At 40.8% G+C, this 27508-nt stretch overlaps 1 protein-coding gene across 1 annotated transcript; it reads right to left on the reverse strand.

Annotated features, from left to right (window-relative positions):
• Positions 1-26920, reverse strand: rpgrip1 (RPGR interacting protein 1). Its single transcript, XM_062985207.1, is given in 27 exon segments — positions 1-140; positions 945-1072; positions 1199-1283; positions 2014-2203; positions 3022-3119; positions 3199-3352; positions 3464-3508; positions 4566-4768; positions 8170-8524; positions 8642-8793; positions 10286-10774; positions 10859-10976; positions 12360-12539; positions 14802-14852; positions 14951-15057; positions 15144-15358; positions 17265-17338; positions 17460-17606; positions 18976-18999; positions 19224-19329; positions 20040-20171; positions 20290-20294; positions 21115-21236; positions 24461-24666; positions 25061-25178; positions 26743-26787; positions 26830-26920. Coding segments are annotated over 27 exon segments (3780 nt in total).
• Positions 26921-27508: the final 588 nt, after the last annotated feature.

The raw sequence follows: 27508 nt of genomic DNA on the forward strand, positions 1-27508 counted from the left end.
TTATTTTGATTCTTCATCTGTCTCCTTGTCCTCTTCCTCTGTCTGGTTGTGGTATTCCAAGTAGATTCTCCTTAAAGCTTGAGCAGCCTCTATAGATACTTTCAGCCTCCCCACAACTTCTTGATCATCCATTCTGGTAACTAAGAAAAAGAGAGAACAGACAGTAGCCTGACGTATGTCTAGTTTCTGATCTTTACATCTGTTTGCTTCCGGCTAGCGCCTGCTACACGTCTGGACATCTGATCTCATCTGTTGTCGATGTATATGGTGTTGTAGTTGTTGGATTGTGTCAGTTTTATTCCAAGAGTAACAGCTCCCTCAGTGTAGCACCAGCGCTAAGAGATTAACTTTAATCGTGGTTAATTTTTATACACTGTGTTTGGATAAGTTGCCAAAAATAAAAGCAATGTTTACCGTCTAGCAAAAGTGAGCACTAAAGTTCCAATATCATTGTTAAAGAAAGGCTTTAAATTGTAAATATCCTATTTAAAAATGTCCAGCTATGTCTTCAATTATGAGGGTGAGCAGCTTAACTAACATGGTCTTTTGATACAATATTTGTCACATAGCTGAGTTATTTTTTAGTAAAATAAAAATCATCATAAACTTTACTGTGCCTTTTGAATTTGCCTGTAGCCAACTAACCTAGCTAGCTAGCATGACTGGCTAACGTCACTAAGTGAATAAAAACAACTAAACAACTAAAATACTATATACAACAGTGAATGCTATTAAATACACTGAAATAGAACTAAAAATAAATAACACTGTACAAAATTAATAGAAAATACTGAAAGAGGTGAGATCAGGTGTCTAGATGTGTAGTTGGCGCTAACCAGAGGTAAACAGAGGTAAAGTTTGGAAATCAAACACACACAATGCTACATTGTGAAAAAGGTCTGTAGCTATTCATTTTATAACTTACTTATTCATGTCTAACTTACTGTTGATTTGACGTTCAGTTACATCATTTCCTGTCAGAAGGAGTTCCCGAAGGTCCAGGTAGGCTTGGCCAACATCCTTACATTCGTTTTCCTCATTTAGTGGCTCACTGACCACGGTGAACTTTAGCCTAATAAGAATAATAAGAATTATTTTCCTTTAATTTACATTTTCCCTAAACAAACTGCTTTTAAAATTTTCTTGGATAGGTATATAGAGTAAACAAGTCTTACCAAAACTGACAATCCTTGCTTACCTGCCTTGGTTGGGATCAGTTCCTTCAAGCACTGTGTAGAGGTATTGCCTTAGTGGAGCAGCATCCATGGTGTTTATATGTATAACTAAGAGAAAGTGACATAAAATGTAAATATATAAGAAACATTGGTAGTCAGGTGGGTAGAATTTTGGGCTATCAATCACTAGCTCTGCCACGCAGCCACTGTTGGGCCCTTGAGCAAGGCCCTTAGCCCTCTCTGCTCCATGGGCACTGTACAATGGCTGACTGCACTCTGACCCCAGCTTCTAAATGAGCTAGGATATGCGAAACAAAAAAAATTTGGTGTACTGTACACCTGTGTATGTATATATGACAAATAAAGGCATCAGTTCCCAAAAAGTATTAGTATTTAATCATTGAATTTGGAGGTTTCGTTTAATCCCATTGCCACAGGTGTTTAAAATCAAGCACGTAGCCATGACAAACATCTGCCTTTACAAACATTTATGAAAAAAATGCCTCACTGTAAAGAGCTCACAGATTTTGACTGTTGTACTGTAATAGGATGCAACCATTTCAAAATTTTTTTGATATTGAAAAGTGAAAGTTAAGTTACAGGGGGGGGGGGGGGGGGGGGGGGGGGGCGCACATAGTTCATGAAAGGCACAAACGCTCTCCTGGCTCAATAACTGCAGAGTTCCAAACTTCTTGTGGCATAAACATCAGCCCCAAAAGTAATATACTGTACATCCCCCAAAACTGGTCAAAAATGTTAAAAAAATTATAATTATGGCAGTGTATTCACTGTTAACCTAATTAAAGTATTATACTTACCCTCGGAGTGACCCACCTACCTCTGCTAAAGTTATAATGTATCTCCTCTCCCTCTGTTGGCTTCCTCAGGGACATTGGGGTCTCTGTGGTTTTCATGGAAATGCCTAACAGACGATACTCCACATAGACCTGCTGCACTGATCGAGCCAAAGTGACACTTGATGAGGGGTGAAACAAGAGTGATAAGATCTCGACTCTGATTCTGTCCACCTGCAATAAAAATAGCATGTTTAATATGTAGTGACTTTACAACCTTGTAGCTTTGCAACTACAGTGCTATCCACTGAGCCACTATTGCGCTTTAGTTTGAATAGTAATGAGCTTTTAAATAACAACATTACTTTTATACATTTATACATGTATTAAATACATTGCAACTACAGTGCTATCCACTGAGCCACTATTGCGCTTTAGTTTGAATATTAATGAGCTTTTAAATAACAACATTACTTTTATACATTTATACATGTATTAAATAATTTTTTTTTTTTTTTTTCTATTTTCCCCACTTTTTTCCCCCAATTTTCTCCCCCAGTCTAGTCGTGTCCAATTACCCTGATTGCATCTTCTATACTGATTCGACCCTTCGTCGCTGACTGAGGACGCCTCTCAACTGACATATGCCTCCTCCGGCACGTACAGTCAGTACAGACTGCATTTTTCACCTGCACGAGTTGAGTCCATACACTGACGGGCACTGTGTACGGAGGGCCACACTCCCATCAGCATTATTTGTCAGCCCTGTGCAGGCGCCTTCAGTCAGCCAGCAGGGGCCGCAGTCGCACCAGTTATGAGGACCTATGATCCTCCAGCCAATCGTTGTTCATGCAGCCACCCAGCCCAGTTGAAAAGGCAGAGCTGAGATTCGATACGATGTATTCGAAACCCCAACTCTGGTGTGCTAGCGTACTTTTTACCGCTGTGCCACCTGAATGGCCCTTTAAATACATTTTTATTCTACACACAAGGTACACCACAGAATTAATCATGCCTACCCTTAAGAGTTACTAAAATACCATTTTACTTACTTTGTTGATGGGTTTTGCAGAATGAGGGATAATAACAACTTCACTGTCACTTGAGGCTGTAGATTCAAACGACTCCAGACTTTCACTGCTCACGTTAGCTACTCAGAAACAGTTGGTTCTTTTATTCATTGTTAAACACTGATGTATTAAACCTTGGGTGAAAGTATTAAGTCTTACCTCTTAAATTCTGTCTTCTTACTGAGGCAAGATCAGAGTCAGATGAGATGTTTGGTGTGTCCAGAATCTGTACATGTGATTTAGATACAGGCGACTTATGGTGCTGTGATACCTCATATCTGTGAGTTTTAGGTGGTGAAGGGGAGAGCTGTTTCTAAAATGAGATATCAAATGATTATTTAAATTTAAAGTTAAGGATTAAATGCTGCAAATAAACATTGATAAACCTAATATTTGTACAATATTAAATTAACATAATGGTTACCTCCTTTTCATCTTTGTGAAGGCTTAGCTTGGACATTACTTTTGACTGAAATCAAACAGATTTTAAATAAAAAGTATAAATATTTACAAATTATAAGTTTAAATATAAATTCATTCATTCAATCATTGTCTGTTTTACCACCGTTTTATCCCATTCAAGGTCCCGGTGGGTCCAATTTTATGAACAGGTTGCCAGTCCATTACATGGCAAACATGCATACACACATTCACACACACACACACACACACACACACACACATACATTATATATATATATATATATATATATACGTATATATATAGGGGGACTTTACTATGTCCAATTAACCTGACTGCATGTCTTTGGACTTGTGGGAGAAAACCGGAGCACCAGGAGGAAACTCACACAGACACGGGAGAACATGCAAACTCCACACAGAGCTGAACCCGGAACTTCTTGCTGTGAGGCAACAATGCCCACCGGGCCAACGTGCCACCTTAGTTTGGATGTTAATGAGCTAAATTACAATATTACAAATTACAATGTCAGCAGAGCCGGGCGGCACAGTGGCTTAGTGGGTAGCACTGTCGCCTCACAGCAAGAAGGTCCTGGGTTCGATCCCCAGGTGGGGCGGTCCGGGTCCTTTCTGTGCGGAGTTTGCATGTTCTCCCCGTGTCCGTGTGGGTTTCCTCTGGGTGCTCCGGTTTCCTCCCACAGTCCAAAAACATGCCACCAGGATAATTGGAAACATTGAATAGATACCTAGCCGCTAGATGCACAAACCAGTGCATTGTAGTGTAGGTCTCAAGCCCAGATAAAATAGGGAGGGTTGTGTCAGAAAGGGAATCCGGTGTAAAAATTGTGCCAAATAAATGCGGATCATGATCCGCCGAGAGCCGACCCCGCAACCGAACGGGACAAAGGCCGAGGAAGAAGACAATGGTAGCAGAGCTGAGATTCGAACCTGGTTGTTCAGAATCTCATGTGTTCGATACAAACATAATAACAACTAATGACAATCAAAATTTGCATATTTTTAGTAATTCACGCTAATTTCAATGTATTTAAATTTTTCTTGCTAGTGTATCTATCTAAAACATACAGAAAAACATACAAACACACCCTGGGCTTAGCAACTGGCCTCTGCAACACTTCTTTCACAGTATTGACCTCACACTCTCCAATCCTTTCTTTATCTCTCTCTGCTTCTTCCTTTCGTGCTGGTCTGAAAGGAGCCTCGGGTGACTGGAACGGATACCTCCAATAGAGATTCACCCTGACCATGCCTCTTGGAACCCCGGCAGGATCCCTGAGGACGAAATCACCTAACAAAAGACAAAAGATTAAATTGTGACTAATAATTCTAATTCAGAAGTATGCAGACCATAATACTAGTGATAGCACAAAGGTTGTACACTTCAGGCATAACATTATGACCACCTTCCTAATATTGTGTTGGTCTCCCTTTTGCTGCCAAAACAGCCCTGACCCATTGAGGCATGGATCGGACTTGTTTGTCCAGCACATCCCACAGATGCTCAATTGGATTGAGATCTGGAGAATTTGGAGGCCAAGTCAACACCTCAAACTCGTTGTTGTGCTCCTCAAACCATTCCTGAAGCATTTTTGCTTTGTGGCAGGGTGCATTATCCTGCTGAAAGAGGCCACAGCTATCAGGGAATCCATCCATGAAAGGGTGGACATGGTCTGCAACAATGTTTAGGTAGGTGGTACGTGTCAAAGTAACATCCACATACAGTGGGGCCAAAAAGTATTTAGTCAGCCACTGATTGTGCAAGTTCTCCTACTTAGAAAGATGAGAGAGGTCTGTAATTTTCATCATAGGTACACTTCAACTATGAGAGACAAAATGAGAAAAAAAAAATCCAGGAAATCACATTGTAGGATTTTTAAAGAATTTATTTGTAAATTATGGTGGAAAATAAGTATTTGGTCAATAACAAAAGTTCAACTCAATACTTTGCCAACAAAGGTTATGTTACAATGACAGAGGTCAAACGTTTCCTGTAAGTCTTCACCAGGTTTGCACACACTGTAGCTGGTATTTTGGCCCATTCCTCCATGCAGATCTCCTCTAGAGCAGTGATGTTTTGGGGCTGTCGCTGGGCAACACGGACTTTCAACTCCCTCCACAAATTTTCTATGGGGTTGAGGTCTGGAGACTGGCTAGGCCACTCCAGGACCTCGAAATGCTTTTTACGGAGCCGCTCCTTCGTTGCCCGAGTGGTGTGTTTGGGATCATTGTCATGCTGGAAGACCCAGCCACGTTCCATCTTCAATGCTCTCACTGATGGAAGGAGGTTTTGGCTTAAAATCTCATGATACATGGCCCCGTTCATTCTTCCCTTAACACGGATCAGTCGTCCTGTCCCCTTTGCAGAAAAACAGCCCCAAAGCATGATGTTTCCACCCCCATGCTTCACAGTAGGTATGGTGTTCTTGGGATGCAACTCAGCATTCTTCTTCCTCCAAACACGACGAGTTGAGTTTTTACCAAAAAGTTCCATTTTGGTTTAATCTGACCACATGATATTCTCCCAATTCTCTTCTGGATCATCCATATGCTCTCTGGCAAACTTCAGATGGGCCTGGACATGTACTGGCTTAAGCAGGGGGACACGCCTGGCACTGCAGGATTTGAGTCCCTCTCGGCGTAGTGTGTTACTGATGGTAGCCTTTGTTACTTTGGTCCCAGCTCTCTGCAGGTCATTCATCAGGTCCCTCCGTGTAGTTCTGGGATTTTTGCTCACCGTTCTCATGATCATTTTGACCCAACGGGATGAGATCTTGCGTGGGGCCCCAGATCGAGGGAGATTATCAATGGTCTTGTATGTCTTCCATTTTCTTACAACTGCTCCCACAGTTGATTTATTCACACCAACCTGCTTGCCTATTGTAGATTCACTCTTCCCAGCCTGGTGCAGGTCTACAATTTTCTTCCTGGTGTCCTTCGACAGCTCTTTGGTCTTGGCCATGGTTGAGTTTGGAGTCTGACTGTTTGAGGCTGTGGACAGGTGTCTTTTATACAGATAACGAGGTCAAACAGGTGCCATTAATACAGGTAAAGAGTGGAGGACAGAAGAGCTTCTTAAAGAAGAAGTTACAGGTCTGTGAGAGCCAGAAATCTTGCTTGTTTGTTTGTTATTGACCAAATACTTATTTTCCACCATAATTTACAAATAAATTCTTTAAAAATCCTACAATGTGATTTCCTGGATTTTTTTTCTCATTTTGTCTCTCATAGTTGAAGTGTACCTATGATGAAAATTATAGACCTCTCTCATCCTTCTAAGTAGGAGAACTTGCACGATCAGTGGCTGACTAAATACTTTTTGGCCCCACTGTAGATGGCAGGACCCAAGGTTTCCCAACAGAACATTGCCCAAAGCATCACACTGCCTCTGCCGGCTTGCCGTCATCCCACAGTGCATCCTGGTGCCATGTGTTTCCCAGGTAAGCAATGCACACGCACCCGGCCATCCACGTGACATCCAAAAACGTGATTCATCAGACCAGGCCACCTTCTTCCACTGCTCCGTGGTCCAGTTCCGATGCTCACGTGCTAATTGTTGGCACTTTTCAATGGTTTACTGGGTCAGCATGGGCACCCAGACTGGTCTGTGGCTGTGATGCACAGTGTATTCTGACACCTTTCTATCAGAACCAGCATTAACTTCAGCAATTTGAGCTACAGTAGCTCGTCTGTTGGATCGAACCACACGGGCCAGCCCTCACTCCCCACGTGCATCAATGAGCCTTGACCACCCATGACCGTGTCGCCAGTTTACCACTGTTCCTTCATTGGACCACTTTTGATAGACACTGACCACTGCAGACCGTTAACACCTCACAAGAGCTGCAGATTTGGAGATGCTCTGACCCAGTCGTCTAGCCATCACAATTTGGCCCTTTTAAAAAATCGCTCATTGCTTACAATTGATCAATTTTCCTTCTTCTAACATCAACTTTGAGGATAAAATGTTCACTTGCTGCCTAATATATCCCACCCACTAACAGGTGCCGTGATGAATTGATAATCAGGCTATTCACTTCACCGGTTTTCACAGGCTATTCAATTCACTTATGCCTGATCGGTTTATGTTTTACATAAACATATTCAGTGTCGCTCATACACGTCCTGTATCTCTAAAAACACTTGCTTTTGAATATATACATCTACATGTGTACAGTATAATGATTTATTCGCACATCCCAGCTTACTTGGAAGCTTGGGTCAAAGCGCATGGTCGGCCATCGTACGGCACCCCTGAAGCCAAGGGGGTTAAGGGTCCAACAGTGGCTGCAAACTCTTAACCTTTCGGTTGATAGCCCAAAACTCTAGCCACTAGGCTACCACTGCCCCAAAGGCAATTCCTTAGAGCCTCTTTTCTTCTATTAGGCTTTCATCTAAATGTTTTAACATTATTATAGATGAATTATCATTAATGAAATGTGTTACTACTGCACCGAGGTCCAGAAGTAAGCTTTTCACCAATGCAAGTAAGCTTGGTATTACTTTTGTTGAATTTAAGATTTTCCCTCTCTACAGGCTATAAAAAAGTACAGAATATGGATCGGCAGTAATAACAAACTATATTCTTGGTTATTAAAGGTTTTCAATTTGATTACCAGCTAAATACGTGCAGTGTGACCTATCTTCTTTTTTAATCAGTCCAGGGATCACTTACTGACCTTGATATCTTACCTTTAATTTGTCTGCCGGTTGTTAGAACCTGAAGTGGCACCGATGTCTTTGCCAGGTACAAAGAAGGGACCTGCTTTTCATTATCATCAAACATATACACCCAAAGGCTGCTCACTTTCAAGTATTCAATCAGATCTGCTGTAACTGCTAACGGGTAGGTGGTAGAGTCTGCGAACACAGGGTCTGCACAGCATGGTACTATAGGAGTGGAGTGAGGAGGTAGATCATACAAGCGATAAGCTAAATAAGCATCAGGAAGCAGCCCAGGCCAGCGTGCAGTAAGGCCCGAACAGCGTTCCAATACCACCACCAACTCATTTGGTATACCACCACCATAGTCATATAAGTGTAGGGTCTGTGAAAGCAAAACCACAGATAACAACCGTTTGAATTAATTCATTTTGTCAGATTAAATGTTTTTTTCATGGGTGTATTTTATTCACAAATACAAACAAATTAAGGTAATATTTACATCTGGCTGTTTATAACTCCAGTCAGCTTGGTGTGTAGGCCACCTGGATATATTTCTGTCTGTTATTTGCTCTACATGAACAGATTTTGGCTCCTCCCGAGGGTACAGACAGACCCAGAACTCCAGCACCCCTATTATCTCCCCCTTGGATCCTGTTAAATACAATAACAATAGCAGTTATGCAATAGTCATATCAATAAGGACATGTTGATATAATCAATGATAATAATACATTAAACAACGACATAATTTGAGGACTATAAATTCAAATGTGGGTGGCATGGTGGCACAGTGGGTAGTGCTTTGGCCTTACAGCAAGAAAGACCTGGGTTCAATTCCCAAGCAGGTTCCTTTCTGTGTTCCTTTACACTCACAAGTCCTTCTATATGGACTGTGGGAGAAAAGCCATGCAGATACGGATAGAACATGCAAACTCCACACAGAAAGGACTCTGACCGCTCTACCTGGGGATCAAACTTAATGAGGCGTCAGTGATACCCATCGAGCCACCGTGCCTCAATACTTATACTACTAGTATAAGTATATTTGTAAAGTATGGACTGCAATAAAAACTTCACATTGCCAGTTTAGGTCCTATGAACCTTCTGATGGGGAAAGGGGGTGTATGACAATTTTTATAGAGCACCATATGAGTTCCAGTCAGCAATTGTAAACCAACAATGTTCATCTGTGTTGCAGGTATAGCTTAAAATTATCAATACATATACAACCCCAAATCAGAAAAAGTTGGGACAGTATGGAAAATGCTAATAAAATAAAAATGCAGTGTTCCTTATATTTACTTTGACTTATTTGATTGCAGACAGTTTGAACCCAAGATATTTTATGTTTTATCTGCTCAACTTCAATTAATTTGTTAATATACCTCCATTCCTGCATTTCAGGCATGCAACACATTCCAAAAAAAGTTGGGACAGGGGCAATTTAGGGCTAGTAATGAGGTGAAAAAACTAAATAATGATGTGATTCCAAACATTATGTCAACAGGTGATTGTAATCATGGTCTTTTATGATCAGAGGATCTCCAGTTTGTCAAAAAATGTGTATGAAAATTATTGAAATGTTTAAAAACAATGAACCTCAAAGAACAATTGGAAGGGATTTGCATATTTCTCCCTCTACAGTGCATAAGATCATTAAACGATTCAAGGAATTGGGAGGAATTTCAGTGCATAAAGGCCAAGGATGCAAGCTTAAGCTGAACACCTGTGATCTTCGATCCCTCAGACGACACTGCATCAAGAACCACCACTCAACAATAGCTGATATAACCACATGGGTGAGGGATTACTTTGGCAAACCTTTGTCAAGCTCTACAATACAGAGTTACATGCACAAATGCCACTTAAAACTTTACTATTCAAAAAAGAAGCCTTATGTTAACCATGTCCAGAAGCGGTGTTTACTTCTCTGGGCTCAGAGGCATCTAGTATGGACCATCACACAGTGGAAAAAATGGATGTCTTATGCTCCAGACCAAAGATGAAAAGGACAGACTGTTATCAGCAACAAGTCCAAAAGCCAGGGTCTGTCATGGTACGGGGCTGTGTCAGTGCCCTTGGCAAAGGTCAGTTACACTTAGTGATTTCCCTTAGTGTTTGTGTGTTGTGTTTTCTCTCTGACCTGTAATGCTCGCTCTTCCTTTCACTTTCTGTCCTCTGTGCTGTAGTGTCCCCATAAGTGGAATCCTTCCTCTGCCCCGAGTTACAAATTTCACTCCTCCCAGAGCCTGATGTAGTTCAACATGTGCAAACCCTCCTGGACCACCAAGTCTGGCGAGGTTAAAGCAAGAAAGTGCAAAGCAAGACTTGAAGCCGTAGTTGGGCTGCGTCCCTGAGACCAGTGGGGTGGAGTGCACCTCGAAGTCAAAAAGGGTGTAGGTACAGAACGTCACCAGCTCATCTGGACCAATTTCCTGTCTCATAAGTCTCAGTCCTACAGGAGTGAACGTTACTCCTGATAGATGGATTTCAAGCAAGGACTCTCCATCCCGCACCTGACTGGGTGTGTTTTCATCCATCTGGTAGAATAATTCTTGGTTTATCAGATTTCCTGTGTACTGCTCTGGAATTAAATGTTTTCTCGGATTGTAGGACAAGTCTTTTAGCTGAGCTGTAAGAAAAATGTGGAAGGATGTTCAAAACACGGTAGTTACACACATTTAAGATAATCTAAATGTATTTAATGTAAGTTTACCTTGTAAGTTGTTGATTTGAAGAGCCCTGCTATTTAAAAGTTTGTCTTTTTTAGTGATCTGTCTTCCATTTAATTCTCGTTCCCTTTCCGCTTTCTCAATCTCAATCTTCAACTCAGCCTGTTAACGTAAATCCGTCACTTTTACTACAGTAACTACTGTCATTCGATACAATGGATGTTGTACAGTGTGGTGCTGTTTTTTTCTACCTTTTACTCCCAATTTTAGCATAGCCGATTAGTCTTCCACTGCTGGGGACCCTGATTGTATCCAAGAAGGGGAATGTTTGCCTGACACTTGCTCCCTCTGATCTCCACATTCCACCACTTTTGTACAGACACCTCAGGCTACTAACCAGTGTCCTTATACAGCAGCAAAGACCCTACCCTCTTATTAGTCCAGTCTTTTCCCACCCAGCAGATTTAGAAGCCAAGTCTGTCTAGGGAGAGGTGAAATTGGGGGCTCGTCCGGGATCTTTATTGTGGGGCCCTGGACACTGAACTTGAAGTTACCAGTGTTTATGTTGGCAGAGCTTATGGTGTATACACTGATCAGCCATAACATTAAAACCACCTCCTTGTTTCTACACACACTGTCCATGTTATCAGCTTCACTTACCATATAGAAGCACTTTGTAGTTCTACAATTACTGACTGTAGTCCATCTGTTTCTCTACATACTTTTTAGCCTGCTTTTACCCTGTTCTTCAATGGTCAGGACCCCCACAGGACCACCACAGAGCAGGTATTATTTGGGTGGTGGATCATTCTCAGCACTGCAGTGACACTGACATGGTGGTGGTGTGTTAGTGTGTGTTGTGCTGGTATGAGTGGATCAGATACAGCAGCGCTGCTGGAGTTTTCAAATACCGTGTCCACTCACTGTCCACTCTTACCTAATTGGTCCACCTTGTAGATGTAAAGTCAGAGACGATTGCTCATCAATTGCTGCTGTTCGAGTTGGTCATCTACTAGACCTTCATCAGTGGTCACAGGACGCTGCCCACAGGGCGCTGTTGGCTGGATATATTTTTGGTTGGTGGACTATTCTTAGTGCAGCAGTGACAGTGAGATGTTTAAGAACTCCATTGGCATTGCTGTGTCTTATCCACTCATACCAGCACAATACACACTAACACACCACCACCATGTCAGTGTCGCTGCAGTGTTGAGAATGACCTACCACCCAAATAATACCTACTATGTGGTGGTCCTGGAACAGTCCTGACCATTGAAGAACAGTACGAAAGGGGGCTAACAAAGCATGCAGAGAAACAGTTGGACTACAGTCAGTAGTAGAACTACAAAGTGATTCTATATGGTAACATGGACAGTGTATGTACAAACAAGGAGGTGGTACTGCCTGCTAGCGGGTGCCAGCCAACCGGTAACAGAGCTGATAGACCAACTCGGGAACTTCAGAATCCCAGTGCTGGTGTGCTAGCAGAATATCCCGCTGTGCCACCAACCCACTGTGGTGCTGTTTTAGTGTATTATTGTATACCTGCAGATCACCGCTGAGCCGATGTTGCATTATCAGTAGGTCTCGAGTTTTCTGCAGCTCAAGAACTGTTTCTGCATGTGAAGCCTGTAGAGCAGACAGCTCTTGAGATGAATCTTCAATCTTCTCACCACCCCTCAGCCTCTGCAGCTCCTTACAGCTCTGCTGCTGCAGTCTGAAAGTCTAAGAGGAAAGTAAGGACAGAGAGATTAAATACTTCAGTATCTTCTTATAACATCTTTAATACTCTAGCCCACCACGGGCCTTGTCTGCTATACAGACAACTGGCTGTGCCTGAGAAACAAGCATCAGATGGTCTACCTCTTCATTGCTGCAACACCACAAGTGATAATACGATACTTTAACATTTTTTTTATATGTAAGCATATGCTACTTGCTAATGAAAAAAGAACCTGACGGAGCATGTTTAGAAATGTTGGAGAGGGCTAGTGCTTGTCTGCAGCCTACGCTTGTCTTATGATGGGTCTTGTTTTCTCCCAAGCTTTGTTCTTCTTCTTTAATGCATTTCCCCCCAATTTTTCTCCTAATCTAGTCGTATCCAATTATCCAATCGCATTCTGCTTCCTATTGTTGCTAACCTCGTGACCAACACGTGCAGTAACTGACTGCTTCTTTTCACCCACGCGGGGCGAGTTCTCAAGGAGAGTCATGCACTGATCCCTGTTATCCCCCGTCTCTGTGCAGGCAGTTATGAGAAATCCCCTTCCAGCAACTCCACCAGTGGACGAGCCAATCATTGTCCGTATAGGCAGCCGGTCTGTTGTTAGCAAAGCTGAGATTCGAACTTCGAAGTTCGAGATCTCAGCTCTGATGTGCTAGCATGTTTTACCTCTTTAGTTTTTTGGGACCACTAACCTTGCTCAGTGGGAATTATCACTTATTACTTTTTTTATTTTTAAGCAATAGAACACGAGAGGGAGTGTGTAGGAGTGCCGTAGATCATCACAGCCGTGATGTTATTCGCGATAACACACGACCTCAAGTGTTCTATTGCTTTGATACAACAGTTTTTACAAAATAAAGAAAGAAAATAAATCAAAGAAGCCCTGAATTTCATATTAAATATGCTTTAATATTGACAATACCTTCCGCCAAAAAGTAGTTCCACAACGAATGAGTTGCTGCTATGCAACGGTAAAAATTCTCTACCCTGCCTTAACACAATAGGCTTAAAAGGCATTTTGTTTAACACTACAAAGCAGACATCCCAAAAACTCATTTCAGGGAGGTAAGAAAAACAAGAAGAAGGCAAGAACCTCCGAAGGGAAATAAAAGAAATAAAAAATCTCTTGCACACACCAAAGGATATGGGTGATAACAGAACTTTTAGGAGCTGCTAACTGGGCTATTAAGCTAACTGTTCGCGTTACAAACACATTTATGTTCCCTACATAGTGCACTAGATTGTGTATCAGATCACGGATTTATGTTCCCTACATAGTGCACTAGATAGTGAATTAGACAATTGGTTATGTTCCCTACACAGTGCACTAGATTGTATATCAGATAACGCATTCATGTTCACTACATAGTGCACCATATTGTATATCGGATAACGCATTCATGTTCACTACATAGTGCACTAGACAATATATTAGACAATTGATTTATGTTCCCTACACAGTGCGCTAGTGTGTATATCAGATAACGGATTTAAAACGCGATCAGGAAAAAAGTCTGTGTCGCCTGCGTGCGCGTTTGTGTGCATGAAGCTTGTCGTTACTGGCAACGCGTCAGCGGAGTAATACAGTTGTGGTGTGAAAAGGCCGTGCTGTTATCACGAATATCAGCAAGGTTAGAACGCTTCTCAACCAATCAGATTGTAAGGTCGGAACTAACTGTTGTATAATGATTAATATCTAATATCTTAAAAACTATTTATTATGTCATCCTTAGAGGTGTGGTGTCTCGCAGTTCAAGAGACCTAGGTTCAATCATGTCCCTATGTCTATATGGGTTCCTCTGGGAGTTTCCTGCCTTGTAAGTCTGAATGACTGTGAATTATGACCAAGTGGCCATGCAATGGTCTCAACATTCCTGAATTTTGGTTACTAAATTAAAAAGATAAATAATATAAAACGTACTTTTAAACTTTTAGTTTATGTACAATTATGGTACAATTATTATAGTAAGGTGTTTACATGATTCATCAGTTCATTAATTTTAGTCTCCAATTAACCTCACTGCATGTCTTTACATGACAGTAGGAGAAAACTGAAGCACACAAAGGAAACCCACACAAAAATGGAAAGAACATGCACACTCCACAGAGAAAGGAACTGGACCACTCCACCTGGGAATTAAAACCTGGACCTTCTTTCAGTGAGGAAATAGTGCTACCCACCAAGCCACCATGACGCCCCTTTTTCTGAAGTGTATTGGTTGTGAATACAGCTGATGTCTTCTCCAGCGTTAAGAACTAACCTTAATCTGTAACAGGGTTTCACTTAATTCTTCCACACTCATATCAAAACCCTGTCACACACAAAAAAAATTTAGATTAATAAACTTGAAGCACTTAAAAAAAATCATATTATATTCATAATTTCATAATGCAAGTCAGTTACGCTTACTTTTGGCACTTTGTCTAATTTCTCCTGTAGAAACGTCATTTCTTGTATACGCTGTAACACTTCCTGCTCCAGTCTGTCATTTTTTTCTTTAATAGCTGCAGTCAGAGCTATATAAAATACCGTATGTGTTAAAATAATATAGAATGGTCTAAACATGTACAGATTCCTGCAACCATGTTGTCACATATCTTACCCAGTTCCTTTGCTCTTTCCTCTTGACTCCTTTCATACTCGTATCTAATTCTCACATTTTCCTGCTCCAGCTTTTCTATCTGTCTCTTTTCATTTTCTATTTTCTCCTCCAGTACACAGACTTTAGCTTCCCACTCTTGATCTACCTGGTTGTCCCTTTCTTTTTCTTTACCAGTGTGTTCTCCTTGCTGGTTCTGGTTCTGGTCAGACAAAGTGCTGTGGTGGAAATGAATTAAAATGTCAATATGACTACTTATAATTCCAAAAATCTATTGCAAAGTATTTCTTAATGCCTAACAACACATTCCAAAAAAGTTGGGACAGGGGCAATTGGAACGATTTAGGGCTAAACAAGACAAGGGGCGGGACACACACACACAGCGAACATGAGCAAACATGAGCTTGGAACCAAACAAACCAAAGGCAAATTCTAAATTCAGTCTCTGATTGACTGATCCCAAGCTCCCTTCTGTAATGTCATGTGCTTATTACCTCAAATGAGGTGCAGTTGTGGCTAATTAGCAGGGGACCAATCACAGAAACAGTATGTTCAATCAATGGTGATTCTTTTTAAGGCTCTAGGACCCAATCAAAGAACAGTCAGAGCCATAATAACAGCTACTTTAATCTCAGCTAAGATTGGAATGTGAAGGATTAAAATGTAATGATAGAAAATGTTTTGTTGCAGCAACTTCTGCAAAAATGGTTAAACCAGTTATCAAGATATTGCTAAACTGTGCATGTCTTTGGCAGAAGGAATTTTATTTTGAATAAAAGATTAAAGTCTATATGAAGGGAAGAATCCTCTAGGATCCATGTCTAGTTGAGAGATCAGCAAATGCAGCGATTCCTAATGCTTGGAGTTACAATATTGTCCCTACAATTCTATAAACATACTAGATTGAACATACTAGATTGTAATTAATTGTAATTAACAACCATTGGAATCGTGGTAGTTTTCATGAAATGAACAGAACTGAGCTCATAGGGGCTGAAAATAGACTCAAAGCTAAAATACAGTGGTACCTTGTAACGTGACGTCCCCTAAACTCGAAATCTTTGAAGCTCGACACACTTCGTGGAGAAATTTGTATCCCCAAACTCCATTTGACTGATCCCAAGCTCCCTTCTTTAATGCCATGAGCTTATTACCTCAAACAAGGTGCAGCTGTGGCTAATCAGCAGGGGACCAATCACAGTAAATGTGCCCTTATTTTACAAAGTTTTTTTTTTTATCAAGTTTTTACAGGAACAGTATGTTATGATCAATGGTGATTCTGTTTAAGGTTCTAGGACACCATCAAAGAACAGTCATGGAGTTTATTTATTTTGAATAAACTACATTTGACTGATCCCAAGCTCCCTTCTTTAATGCCATGAGCTTATCACCTTAAACGAGGTGCAGCTGTGGCTAATTAGCAGGGGACCAATCACAGTAAATGTACCCTTATTGTTCACTGTAAAAACACTGCAATTATTTAAAATTTTTTTAAAATAAAGCCTTTTCCTTTAGAAAATGACTGCTATGGGTGTTCCATCTGTAAGTCATCTCTGATCATTTTTAATGGACTGCACTTTTTTTTTAATGCATTTTCTCCCCTTTTTCTCCCCCTTTAGCACGTCCAACTGCCCAATTGCATCATGCTTCCTCTCTGCCTATGCCGATCCCTGTTCTGACCGAGGAGATTGTAGCTAACCCACGCCACCTCTGACAAGTGGGCAGCATGCCGTATGCATCTTATCACCCACACATTGACGAGTGTTGTGCCACCTAGCGTTGTGTAAGGAGAGACACACCCCAAGAGCACTCTTTCCTCATCTCTGTGTAGGCGCCTCTAATCAGCCAGCAGAGGTCGTAATTGCACCAGTCTGACAGAGAGAGACCCATATCCGGCTTAGTCCCACCCATCTCAACAACAGGCCAATCGTTGTTCATGTAGCCACTCAGCCTCAGCCGACAAGGTAGAGCAGAGATTCGATACTATGTATACGAGATCCCAGCTCTGGTTGCAGTGTGTGTTTTTACCGCTGCGCCACCTGAGCGGCATGGACTGCACTTTTAAGAACTTTTAAGAACTTTGTATTTGGTCATCTAAATTACACCAATGAGTTTTGTGCTCACCTTGTCAGAAGGGCATCATAGCTCTTCTTCAGGAGATTCCTTTCACCTTCAAGGTCTGAGATCCTCTCCTGAAGCTAAGAATTTGATGGTCATGATGGTCATGATGGTTTTGGTATAATAATTTAGGTTATTTACAAGCAGAAATTGTATAAATTAGGTTGTTAATGCAAAAGCAAAGTGGAATGACCACATTACCTCTGCTAGGCCTTGCAGTGTGAGGTTGGCAGTATTGAGCTGGCCCTCTAGTGACAACACTTTCTTCTTCTCATCTTTTATTTGCTCAGTTAGCTGCCCCACCTGTTCAAGCAAGGCTGTCTGGCTTTCCCGCAATGACTTTTGTCCCTACGGCAAAAATACAGTTGGATGTATCACATAACTTTACATAAACATGTGGCTAATGTATGGTTGGAAAATACCAATGTATGGCTTAAATGTCCAGGACATAATGATAACTAATGATATATAATGTTAACTAAAGGTTCCTATGCTTACACTAGAGAACTAGCACAGAAGAAAATAAAATAAAATAGGGATTTACACTGATCAGCCATAGCATTAAAACCACCTCCTTGTTTCTACATTGACTGTCCATTTGATCAGCTCCACTCACCATATAGAAGCACGTTGTAGTTCTACAATTACTGATTGTAGTCCATCTGTTTCTCTACATACCTTTTTACCCTGCTTTCACCCTGTTCTTCAATGGTCAGGACTCCCACAGGACCACTACAGAGTAGGTATTATTTGGGTGGTGGATCATTCTCAGCACTGCAGTGACACTGACATGGTACCTAGTTGGTCCACCTTGTAGATTTAAAGTCAGAGATGATCGCTCATCTATTGCTGCTGTTTGAGTTGGTCATCTTCTAGACCTTCATCAGTGGTCACAGGACGCTTCCCATGGGGTGCTGTTGGCTGGATATATTTTTGGTTGGTGGACTATTCTCAGTACAGCAGTGATAGTGAGGTGTTTAAAAACTCCATCAGCATTGCTGTGTCTTATCCACTCATACCAGCACAACACACACTAACACACCACCACCATGTCAGTGTCACTGCAGTGCTGAGAATGATCCACCACCCAAATAATACCTACTCTGTAGTGGTCCTGTGGGGGTCCTGACCATTGAAGAACAGGGTGAAAGGGGGCTAAAAAAGTATGTAGAGAAACAGATGGACTACAGTCAGTAATTGTAGAACTGCAAAGTGCTTCTATATGGTAAGTGGAGCTGATAAAATGGACAGTGAGAGTAAAAACAAGGAGGTGGTTTTAATGTTATGACTGATCAGTGTATTGCTGTACTGTGCATGTCTTTGGAAGAATGCATTCTATTTTGAATAAAGGGTGAAAGACTGTAGGAAGGGAAGAATCCTTTAGGATGTACATCTAGTTGAAATTTATCACCATTATTGCAGAGATTAGCAAATGCTGTTGATTCTGAATGAACTTGCGATTACTGTATTGTCCCTACAATTGTATAAACATACTAGCTTGTAAAGTTATAGACTAGAGCTTCTCAGCTATAGTCCTGAAGTTTGCTAACACAACTAAGCTTGTAAGGGCTGAGAATAAGCTCAAAGGCAGAATAAGATTATTAAAAAACAAGAAACTATTCCATTACTTTCCATTTTTGCTCAACAAAAAAAGTACTTTAGTGCTCATCTCTGCACATCAAATCAGCACAATCAGCACAAGCAGATTAAAACTCACCTCACTTAACTGGGTCTCATAAGCCTAATAGAAATAATAAAAACATGTGGTTTAATGTAAAATGCAATAGTTACTCATGTAAATGCTGCTCATGCTATGCTTTGAATGCACGTAGCTAAATGTGCAATTCATACCTAAAAGCAAGGTACTAAATACTTAATGCCATATAATTTTACAACATACAATAATTAGGTTAATGAATTATTGCAGAGCATATTTTAGTTGTATTTTATTATCCAGTAACTCACCTCTTGTAACATGGTAAACTTTTCCTGACTGACCAAAAGTGCAGTCCTATTGTCACATAGCTGCTTCTGAAGTCTGATCACGTCTACGTTATCCTTTATGGTAAGTCTGCAAACAATAAAGAAACAATTATTTATTTATTTATTAAAATTTTAACGTCATGTTTTACTCTGGTTACATTATCACCTACGTATATCCAGAGAACACGTCTGCACTGCTCTAGAGTCCAGTGGTGGCGTGCTTTACACCACTGCATCCGACGCTTTGCATTTGAAGCTCTCTACACATTGTTCTTCAGCTAATCTGAAGGCCACATGAAGTTTGGAGGTCTGTAGCGATTGACTCTGCAGAAAGTTGGCGACCTCTACGCACTATGCTCCTCCGCTGACCCCTCTCTGTCATTTTCTAACACTTTGTGGCTGAGTTGCTGTCGTTCCCAATCGCTTCAACTTTGTTATAATACCACTGACAGATGGCTGTGGAATATTTAGTAGTGAGAAAATGTCATTACTGGACCACGCTGTAATTCACTGAGCTCCTGAGAGCGACCCGTTCTTTCAGTAATGTTTGTAGAAGCAGTCGGCATGTCTAGGTGCTTGGATTTATACACCTGTGGCCATAGAAGTGATTGGAACACCTGAATTAAATGATTGGGATGGGTGAGTGAATACTTTTGGCAATGTAGTGTATGTAATCAAGGTGCAACAATATTAGTTATGAGAAAATTTTACACTGAATTATTGATCATGTTGTGTCTGGTAAAATACATTTTAATATTCCACACTTTTAAGATTTATTTAACTCCATTTTCAATTTACCTGTGCATATCGACCTGCTGCCTGAGAAGCATTTTGATAGTATCTTCTATTTCTTTCTTTGAAGCTTCTTTAAGGGACTGAGAGGTCAGTTCAAGTTCTTTACCCCTCATCTGCTGTGCTTCAATAGCAAATCTGCTGAAGAAGAGACGAAAGGACAGACATGTGGTTAATTATATCAATCACTAATATTTAAATTGAAGTTGCCAGTTATTGCTGTGGCCCAATTTACTGAACAATCATTTGACATGACGATCTCTTGAAAATATTATAAGTAGTAAGGTAGCTTGGTGGGTAGCACTTTTGCCTTACTGCAAGAAGGTCCTGGGTTTGATTTCCTTTCAGTATGGGTTCACCATGTCTGTGTGGGTTTTCCTCCAAGTGCTCTGGTTTCCTCCCACAGTATAAAGACATTCAGTCAGGTTAATTAGATCTACTAGAATTGCTGTGTGTGTGTGTGTGTGTGTGTGTGTGTTTGTCCTGTGATGGACTGGTGACCTGTCCAGGGTGTTTCCTGCCTTCACCCAGTGAATTTTGAATAGGATAAAGCAGTGGTAAAACATTATAAATGTTTACCAATATATTTGTATGTATTGAATAAATCTGAATAAAATTAGTACATTTGTTAAATGTACGGCGGCACGGTGGCTTAGTGGGTAGCACTGTCGCCTCACAGCAAGGAGATCCTGAGTTCGATCCCCAGGTGGTCCGGGTCCTTTCTGTGTGGAGTTTGCATGTTCTCCCCGTGTCTGCGTGGGTTTCCTCCGGGAGCTCCGGTTTCCTCCCACAGTCCAAAAACATGCAGTCAGGTTAATTGGAGACACTGAATTACCCTATAAGTGAATGGGTGTGTGTGTGTGTGTATGTGTGTCTGCCCTGCGATGGACTGGCTTCCCGTTCAGGGTGTTACTGTGTGCCTTGCACCCATTGAAAAGCTGGGATAGGTTCCAGCACCCCCCCACCACGACCCTAATTGGATAAGTGGATTAAAAATCAATGAATAATAACTTCTTTGCATCTATAACCCCTTTACTTAAATATTTTACAACCTGCCAGCCTGTTTCCTCACATATAAAGCTAACATTAACACTTACAGTTTCTCAGTGTCTCCTCTGTTGTCCTCAATGAAGCTGAGTGCATAGCGGGGTAGGGTTGTTTGAGATGCCTGTCTTATCTCTTCGTCCCCTTGGACAACCCGTCCTAATATACAAGAGGAATGAGACAGCAAAGATACAGTAGCTCAGTAAAATTATTTTGAATGTCACAAATGTCTATACATTTTTTTTTGTTTCTATTTTTTGCCTGAAATGCAAGAATGGATGTATATTAACAAACAAAACATGAAATATTTTGGGGTCATACTGTCTGCAATGACATAAAAGTAAAAGTGAATGTAAGAAACATTGCAATTTTTTAACTTGCATTTTCCATACTGTCCCAACATTTTCTGATTTGGAGTTGTATGATGAAAGTTGGCTCAAATCAACACACTATGTGTTATACACCAATCAGCCATAACATTAAAACCACCTCCTCGTTTCTACACTCACTGTCCATTTTATCAGCTCCACTTACCATATAGAAGCACTTTGTAGTTCTACAATTACTGACTGTAGTCCATCTGTTTCTCTGCAAAAATCAAAACTATTAGACTGACCATCAACGCGACTCAGTCAAACGATGAAACCATGCCGCCCCTACAGACACCTAAAAATAACATGACTATTATGTCACAATTTAATACAATAGACCAAAAAACTCTGGAGAAAACAGTTCAGCATCTTAAATCATCGACATGTTGTCTCGACATGCTGCCATCTGAATTTTTTAAAACTATTTTTAACTCTGTAAAAACTGATTTGCAACAAATAGTTAATGGCTCACTAGCATCAGGCATTTTCCCAAAGTCACTGAAAACAGCTGCCATTAAACCACTCCTAAAAAAAAGAACTCTGGATGCGTCTGTGTTAAACAACTACAGGCCGATCTCAAATCTTCCTTTCATAGCCAAGATCATTGAGAAAGTTGTTTACAATCAAGTCAGCAGTTTTTTGAATTCCAGTGGTTATTTTGACAAATTTCAGTCAGGCTTTCGATCTCACCACAGCACTGAAACGGCTCTCATAAAAGTGTTAAATGATCTACGGCTGAATACTGACTCGGGTAAAATATCAGTTCTGGTTTTACTGGATCTTAGTGCTGCCTTTGACACTGTAGATCATAGAATACTGCTGGATAGGTTGGAAAACTGGGTTGGACTTTCCGGAACAGTCCTTAATTGGTTCAAGTCCTATTTAGAAGACCGGAGTTACTTCGTCACTATTGGCAGCTGTGAATCTGACAGGTTGGCTATGACATGTGGAATCCCCCAGGGATCAGTTCTCGGACCTCTTCTGTTCAATCTTTATATGCTGCCATTAGGCCAAATGCTACAGGCTAACAACATTGATTACCATAGTTATGCAGATGACACACAGATATATCTGGCTCTCTCACCAGATGATTACAGCCCAATAGATTCACTGTGTCAGTGTCTGGAGGACATCAATAACTGGATGAGCCAGAATTTTTTACAGTTAAATAAGGACAAAACAGAGATTGTTGTGTTTGGCAGCAAAGAGAAGAGGATTAGTGTCAGTGAGCACCTCAGTTCCCGGGCTCTAAAAACCAAAGACCAAGTCCGAAATCTTGGCGTTCTAATAGACTCAGATCTTACATTCACCAGCCATATTAAAACCATCACCAAAACAGCCTTCTACCATCTTAGAAATATAGCCAAAATCAAGGGTCTAGTGAGCCAACAAGACCTAGAGAAGCTGATCCATGCTTTTATCTGCAGTAGGGTGGACTATTGTAATGGTCTCTTAACTGGACTTCCCAAAAAGACCATTAAACAGTTACAGCTCATTCAGAACGCTGCTGCTAGAGTTTTAACTAAGACGAAGAGAACTGAGCACATCACTCCAGTTCTAAAATCTCTACACTGGCTTCCGGTTAGTTACATAATAGAATTTAAAGTGCTGCTACTGGTCTATAAATCACTGAATGGGTTCGGCCCAGAATACATCTCAGATATGTTTAGAGAATATAAACCTAGTAGATCTCTTAGATCCATGGACTCAGGTCAGCTAGTTGAGCTCAGAGTCCAAACTAAACATGGTGAAGCAGCATTTAGCTGTTGGGCTGCATATAACTGGAACAGACTGCCAGGAGATATTAGATGTTCCGCAAATGTAGAAATGTTTAAATCCAGGTTAAAAACTTTTCTTTTTTCTTGTGCCTATGATTGAGCTCAAAATTTTTGCTATTACCCTCATTTTACCCTATTTCTTTTAGTTTTTCATGCTCTTAATAATTCTTTTTATAGAGTAGTGTACATTCTAAATTGTAGTGTATATTTTACTATATTTTCTTTTAGTTTTCATGTTTTAATTGCTTATCTCTCTTGTTTTAATTTCGTATTTCCCAAATTGTAGGGTATATTTTACAATATTTTCTTTTAATTTTTCATGTTCTTAATTTTTATCTCTCTTGTTTGAATTTCATGTTGTCTTAATTGTAACTAAATGTTTGCAAGAAGTCTTTCTGAGGTTCTAGATCTCAGGAATGTTTTAATGCTTTTCATTTTTCCTTATGTAAAGCACTTTGAATTGCCACTGTGTATGAAAGGTGCTATACAAATAAACTTGCCTTGCCTTGCCTTGCTTTGTTAGCCCTCTTTCATGCTGTTCTTCAATGGTCAGGACCCCCACAGGACCACTACAGAGCAGGTATTATTTGGGTGGTGGATCATTCTCAGCACTGCAATGACACTGACATGGAGGTGGTATGTTAGTGTGTGTTGTGCTGGTTTGAGAGGATCAGACACAGCAGCGCTGCTGGAGTTTTTAAACACCTCACTATCACTGCTGGACATCTACTCTACATCTATAAGGTGGACCAACTAGGTAGGAGTGTCTAATAGTGTGGACAGTGAGTGGACACGGTATTTAAAAACTCCAGCAGCGCTGCTGTGTCTGATCCACTCATACCAGCACAAGACACACTAACACATCACCACCATGTCAGTGTCACTGCAGTGCTGAGAATGATCCACCACCCAAATAATACCTGCTCTGTGGTGGTCCTGTGGGGGTCCTGACCATTGAAGAACAGCATGAAAGGGGGCTAACAAAGCATGCAGAGAAACAGATGGACTACAGTCAGTAATTGTAGAACTACAAAGTGCTTCTATATGGTAGGTGGAGCTGATAAAATGGACAGTGAGTGTAGAAACAAGGAGGTGGTTTTAATGTTATGGCTGATCAGTGTATATATTGTTATTGATAATACAACTTATATATCTAACCTGTGCAGCTTTTTTATAATTATGAAATAGTCACAGTAAACAAACCTAAGCAAGCTCATTTGAATGTAGTGTTTACCAGTGTGTTGTCTCCGGTAAGTTTTTCCATCCAGAGCTTGAATCTGCTTTCTGGCTAAGCATAGTTTGCTCTTCAGTGTCTCCTTCTGGCTCTCCAGGGTGACCACACGAGTCTCCAGGGCCTCGATCGTATTTTCAGTTTCGACATCTCGCCCCCCAGATGAACCAGGACATACATTCTTCAGGCTCAACAGCTTTGTGGACAACCTTGCAGAGAAAATGGAGAGAATAACTGTGTTTGTTAGTTTGTTTTATTAGGATTTTAACGTCATGTTTTACACTTTGGTTACATTTACGACAGGGCAGGTAGTTACTCATTACACAAGATTCATCAGTTCACAAGTCATGGACAATTTTTTATCTCCAATTCACATCACTTGCATGTTTTTGGACTGGAGCACCCGTAGGAAACCCACACAGACACGGGGAGAACATGCAAACTCCACACAGAAAGGACCCGGACCGCCCCACCTGGGGAACGAACCAAGGTTCTTCTTGCTATGAGGCAACAGTGCCACCCACTGAGCCACTGTGCCGCCCAATTTGTTCTTTTAAACCTACAGCATGTAGGAACGATGTAAAATGAATATGTATGTTTTACCTGCGTAGTTTTTGATCTTGTATACGAGTGTGTTGTTTAAGAAGTCTGTTCTCCTCCAGTAACCGGAGAAATTGGTCTTCAAGCTGCTCTCGTGGCACTTTAAATACACGCTGACGATCTAAAAGTAAGTAAGAGCACAAAAATACATTGGAAGAGATGGAAAGCCATGTAAACATACACTATATGGTCAATTGTGTTTGGACACCCTTCCTAAAGGTTTAGTGGAGGTATTTCATACAAAACTGTACATAACTGTTTACTGTTAGGAGTGGCACTAAGCCAATAAAAGGTTTTTTGGAACCATAAAGCAAACAACACACGATGGACTCTGAGGTAGATTTTAACAGGTTTATTTAGGACAACAAAATAAAAAAACTCAGGGCAAGAATAACGTAGGAGGTGTAATGAAGGAATCAGGAGGCTGGGATAGAGGCAGGTGGAACCGGCAGGAACAATGGACACTGGAGAGGAGGATGGAGGTGTGGAACAGGAGATCCAGGTAAGGGGAAGAAGCTTGGCATCTATGCAAAAAGGGGATTAAAAAAAGGAAAAGCTTGGCATTCATGAATGAAGAGAGCTGAGCTCTGTTGGCAGTTGCGTCAACGGACGATCTGGTGAGCAGTGGAGAGCAAGCAGAGGCTTTTAAATGCTATGTGATGAGGTGAAGATTGGAACTAGGTGTGCAGGATCAGCCATGGGGGGAATTGAATTTATTCAGGTTAAACTGGGGCAGTTCCACTTAGCGCCACCAGATGGAGCCACAGCTTTCCTAAGCAGAGTATAATGAGCACACACAAACAGACAGGGCTATTGACAGTTTCCATGATGATGTTTTTAAGACCACTGTCAGGTTGCCACTGTTGGGCCCTTGAGCAAGGCCCTTAACCCTCAATTGCTTAGACTGTATACTGTCACATTACTTTAAGTCACTTTGTGGCAACCTGGTAGTGGTGGGACTTGAACTAGTGACCTTTGGATTACTAGTACAGTACCTTAACCACTAGGCTACAACTGCCTAGATTAAGAGACTATAGTGCCTGGACTAAAATTGTTTTGTACAAATAGTACAATGACCTTGCTTGGAAGCTGGGGTCAAAGCACATGGTTAGCCAGGCATTAGTGGCTGCATTGCAGAGCTGGGATTTGAACCCTGCAGTTTTCTGATTTACAGCCAAATGCATCACCCACTAGGCCACCACTGTTCCCAATTTATTTACATTCGAAGCAACTTACATTTGTGACTCTACACTGCAAGTAATTGAGGGTTAAGCATGTTGCTCAGGCACTCAACTGTATCAGTGGAGGAGCTTGAACCAGTAACCTTCCAATTTTCTTCTGGATCAATGAAGTATCTATCTATCTATCTATCTATCTATCTATCTATCTATCTATCTATCTATCTATCTATCTATCTATCTATCTATCTATCTATCTATCTATCTATCTATCTATCTATCTATCTATCTATCTATCCATCCATCTATCCATCTATCCATCCATCCATCCATCCATCCATCTACATAAAAACAATAACAATAATAACAATAACTAAATGACTAAAGTAACTATAATTAAAATGAATATGAAATTTGACTAAAAAACTAAATCAAATTAGCTTCCAAAATAAACACTTGATATCAGTGAAGTGTTTTACAGATTAAATGGTCTGATTAATGTCTTACCCTGAATTTTTAGCACCTGAGATGGTCCCCTCCACAACCTAACATCTAGTTCATGATTTTATTTATATTTACACATTTTATTATCACTACCTTGCATTATGACAGGCATTGGTCCTCCTGTAAGGCCCACATCTTTCACTGGAAGGTCCCTTGATGTGTCATCTGCACTTAATGACATGTTACTTGTGGCTTTTGCTACCGCAAGCTATGTTGATGGATACTGCTCACCTTGGAACAAACACACTGTCATAATAACACACAAACTACTAGTCTGCTTAAAATGTAGCCATAACATTAAAACCACCTCCTTGTTTCTACACACACTGTCCATTTTATCAGCTCCACTTACCATATAGAAGCACTTTGTAGTTCTACAATTACTGACTGTAGTCCATCTGTTTCTCTGCATACATTTTTAACCTGCTTTCACCCAGGACTCTGTTGGCTGGATATTTTGGGTTGGTAAACTATTCTTAGTCCAGCAGTGACAGTGAGGTGTTTAAAAACTCAACATCAGCATTTATGTGTCTGATCCACTCATACCAGCACAACACACACTAACACACCACCACCATGTCAGTGTCACTGCAGAGCTGAGAATGATCCACCACCCAAATAATACCTGTTTTGCAGTGGTTCTGTGGGGGTCCTGACCATTGAAGAACAGCATGAATCTACCTGATCCACCTGAGTGGCCACCGCTTATTATTGTAAACACTATTATTAATAGCAAATCCAATAAATTGCCAAATATATATATATAATG

Source organism: Trichomycterus rosablanca, chromosome 23 (genome assembly GCF_030014385.1).
Source record: "Trichomycterus rosablanca isolate fTriRos1 chromosome 23, fTriRos1.hap1, whole genome shotgun sequence".
Lineage (NCBI taxonomy): Eukaryota > Metazoa > Chordata > Actinopteri > Siluriformes > Trichomycteridae > Trichomycterus > Trichomycterus rosablanca.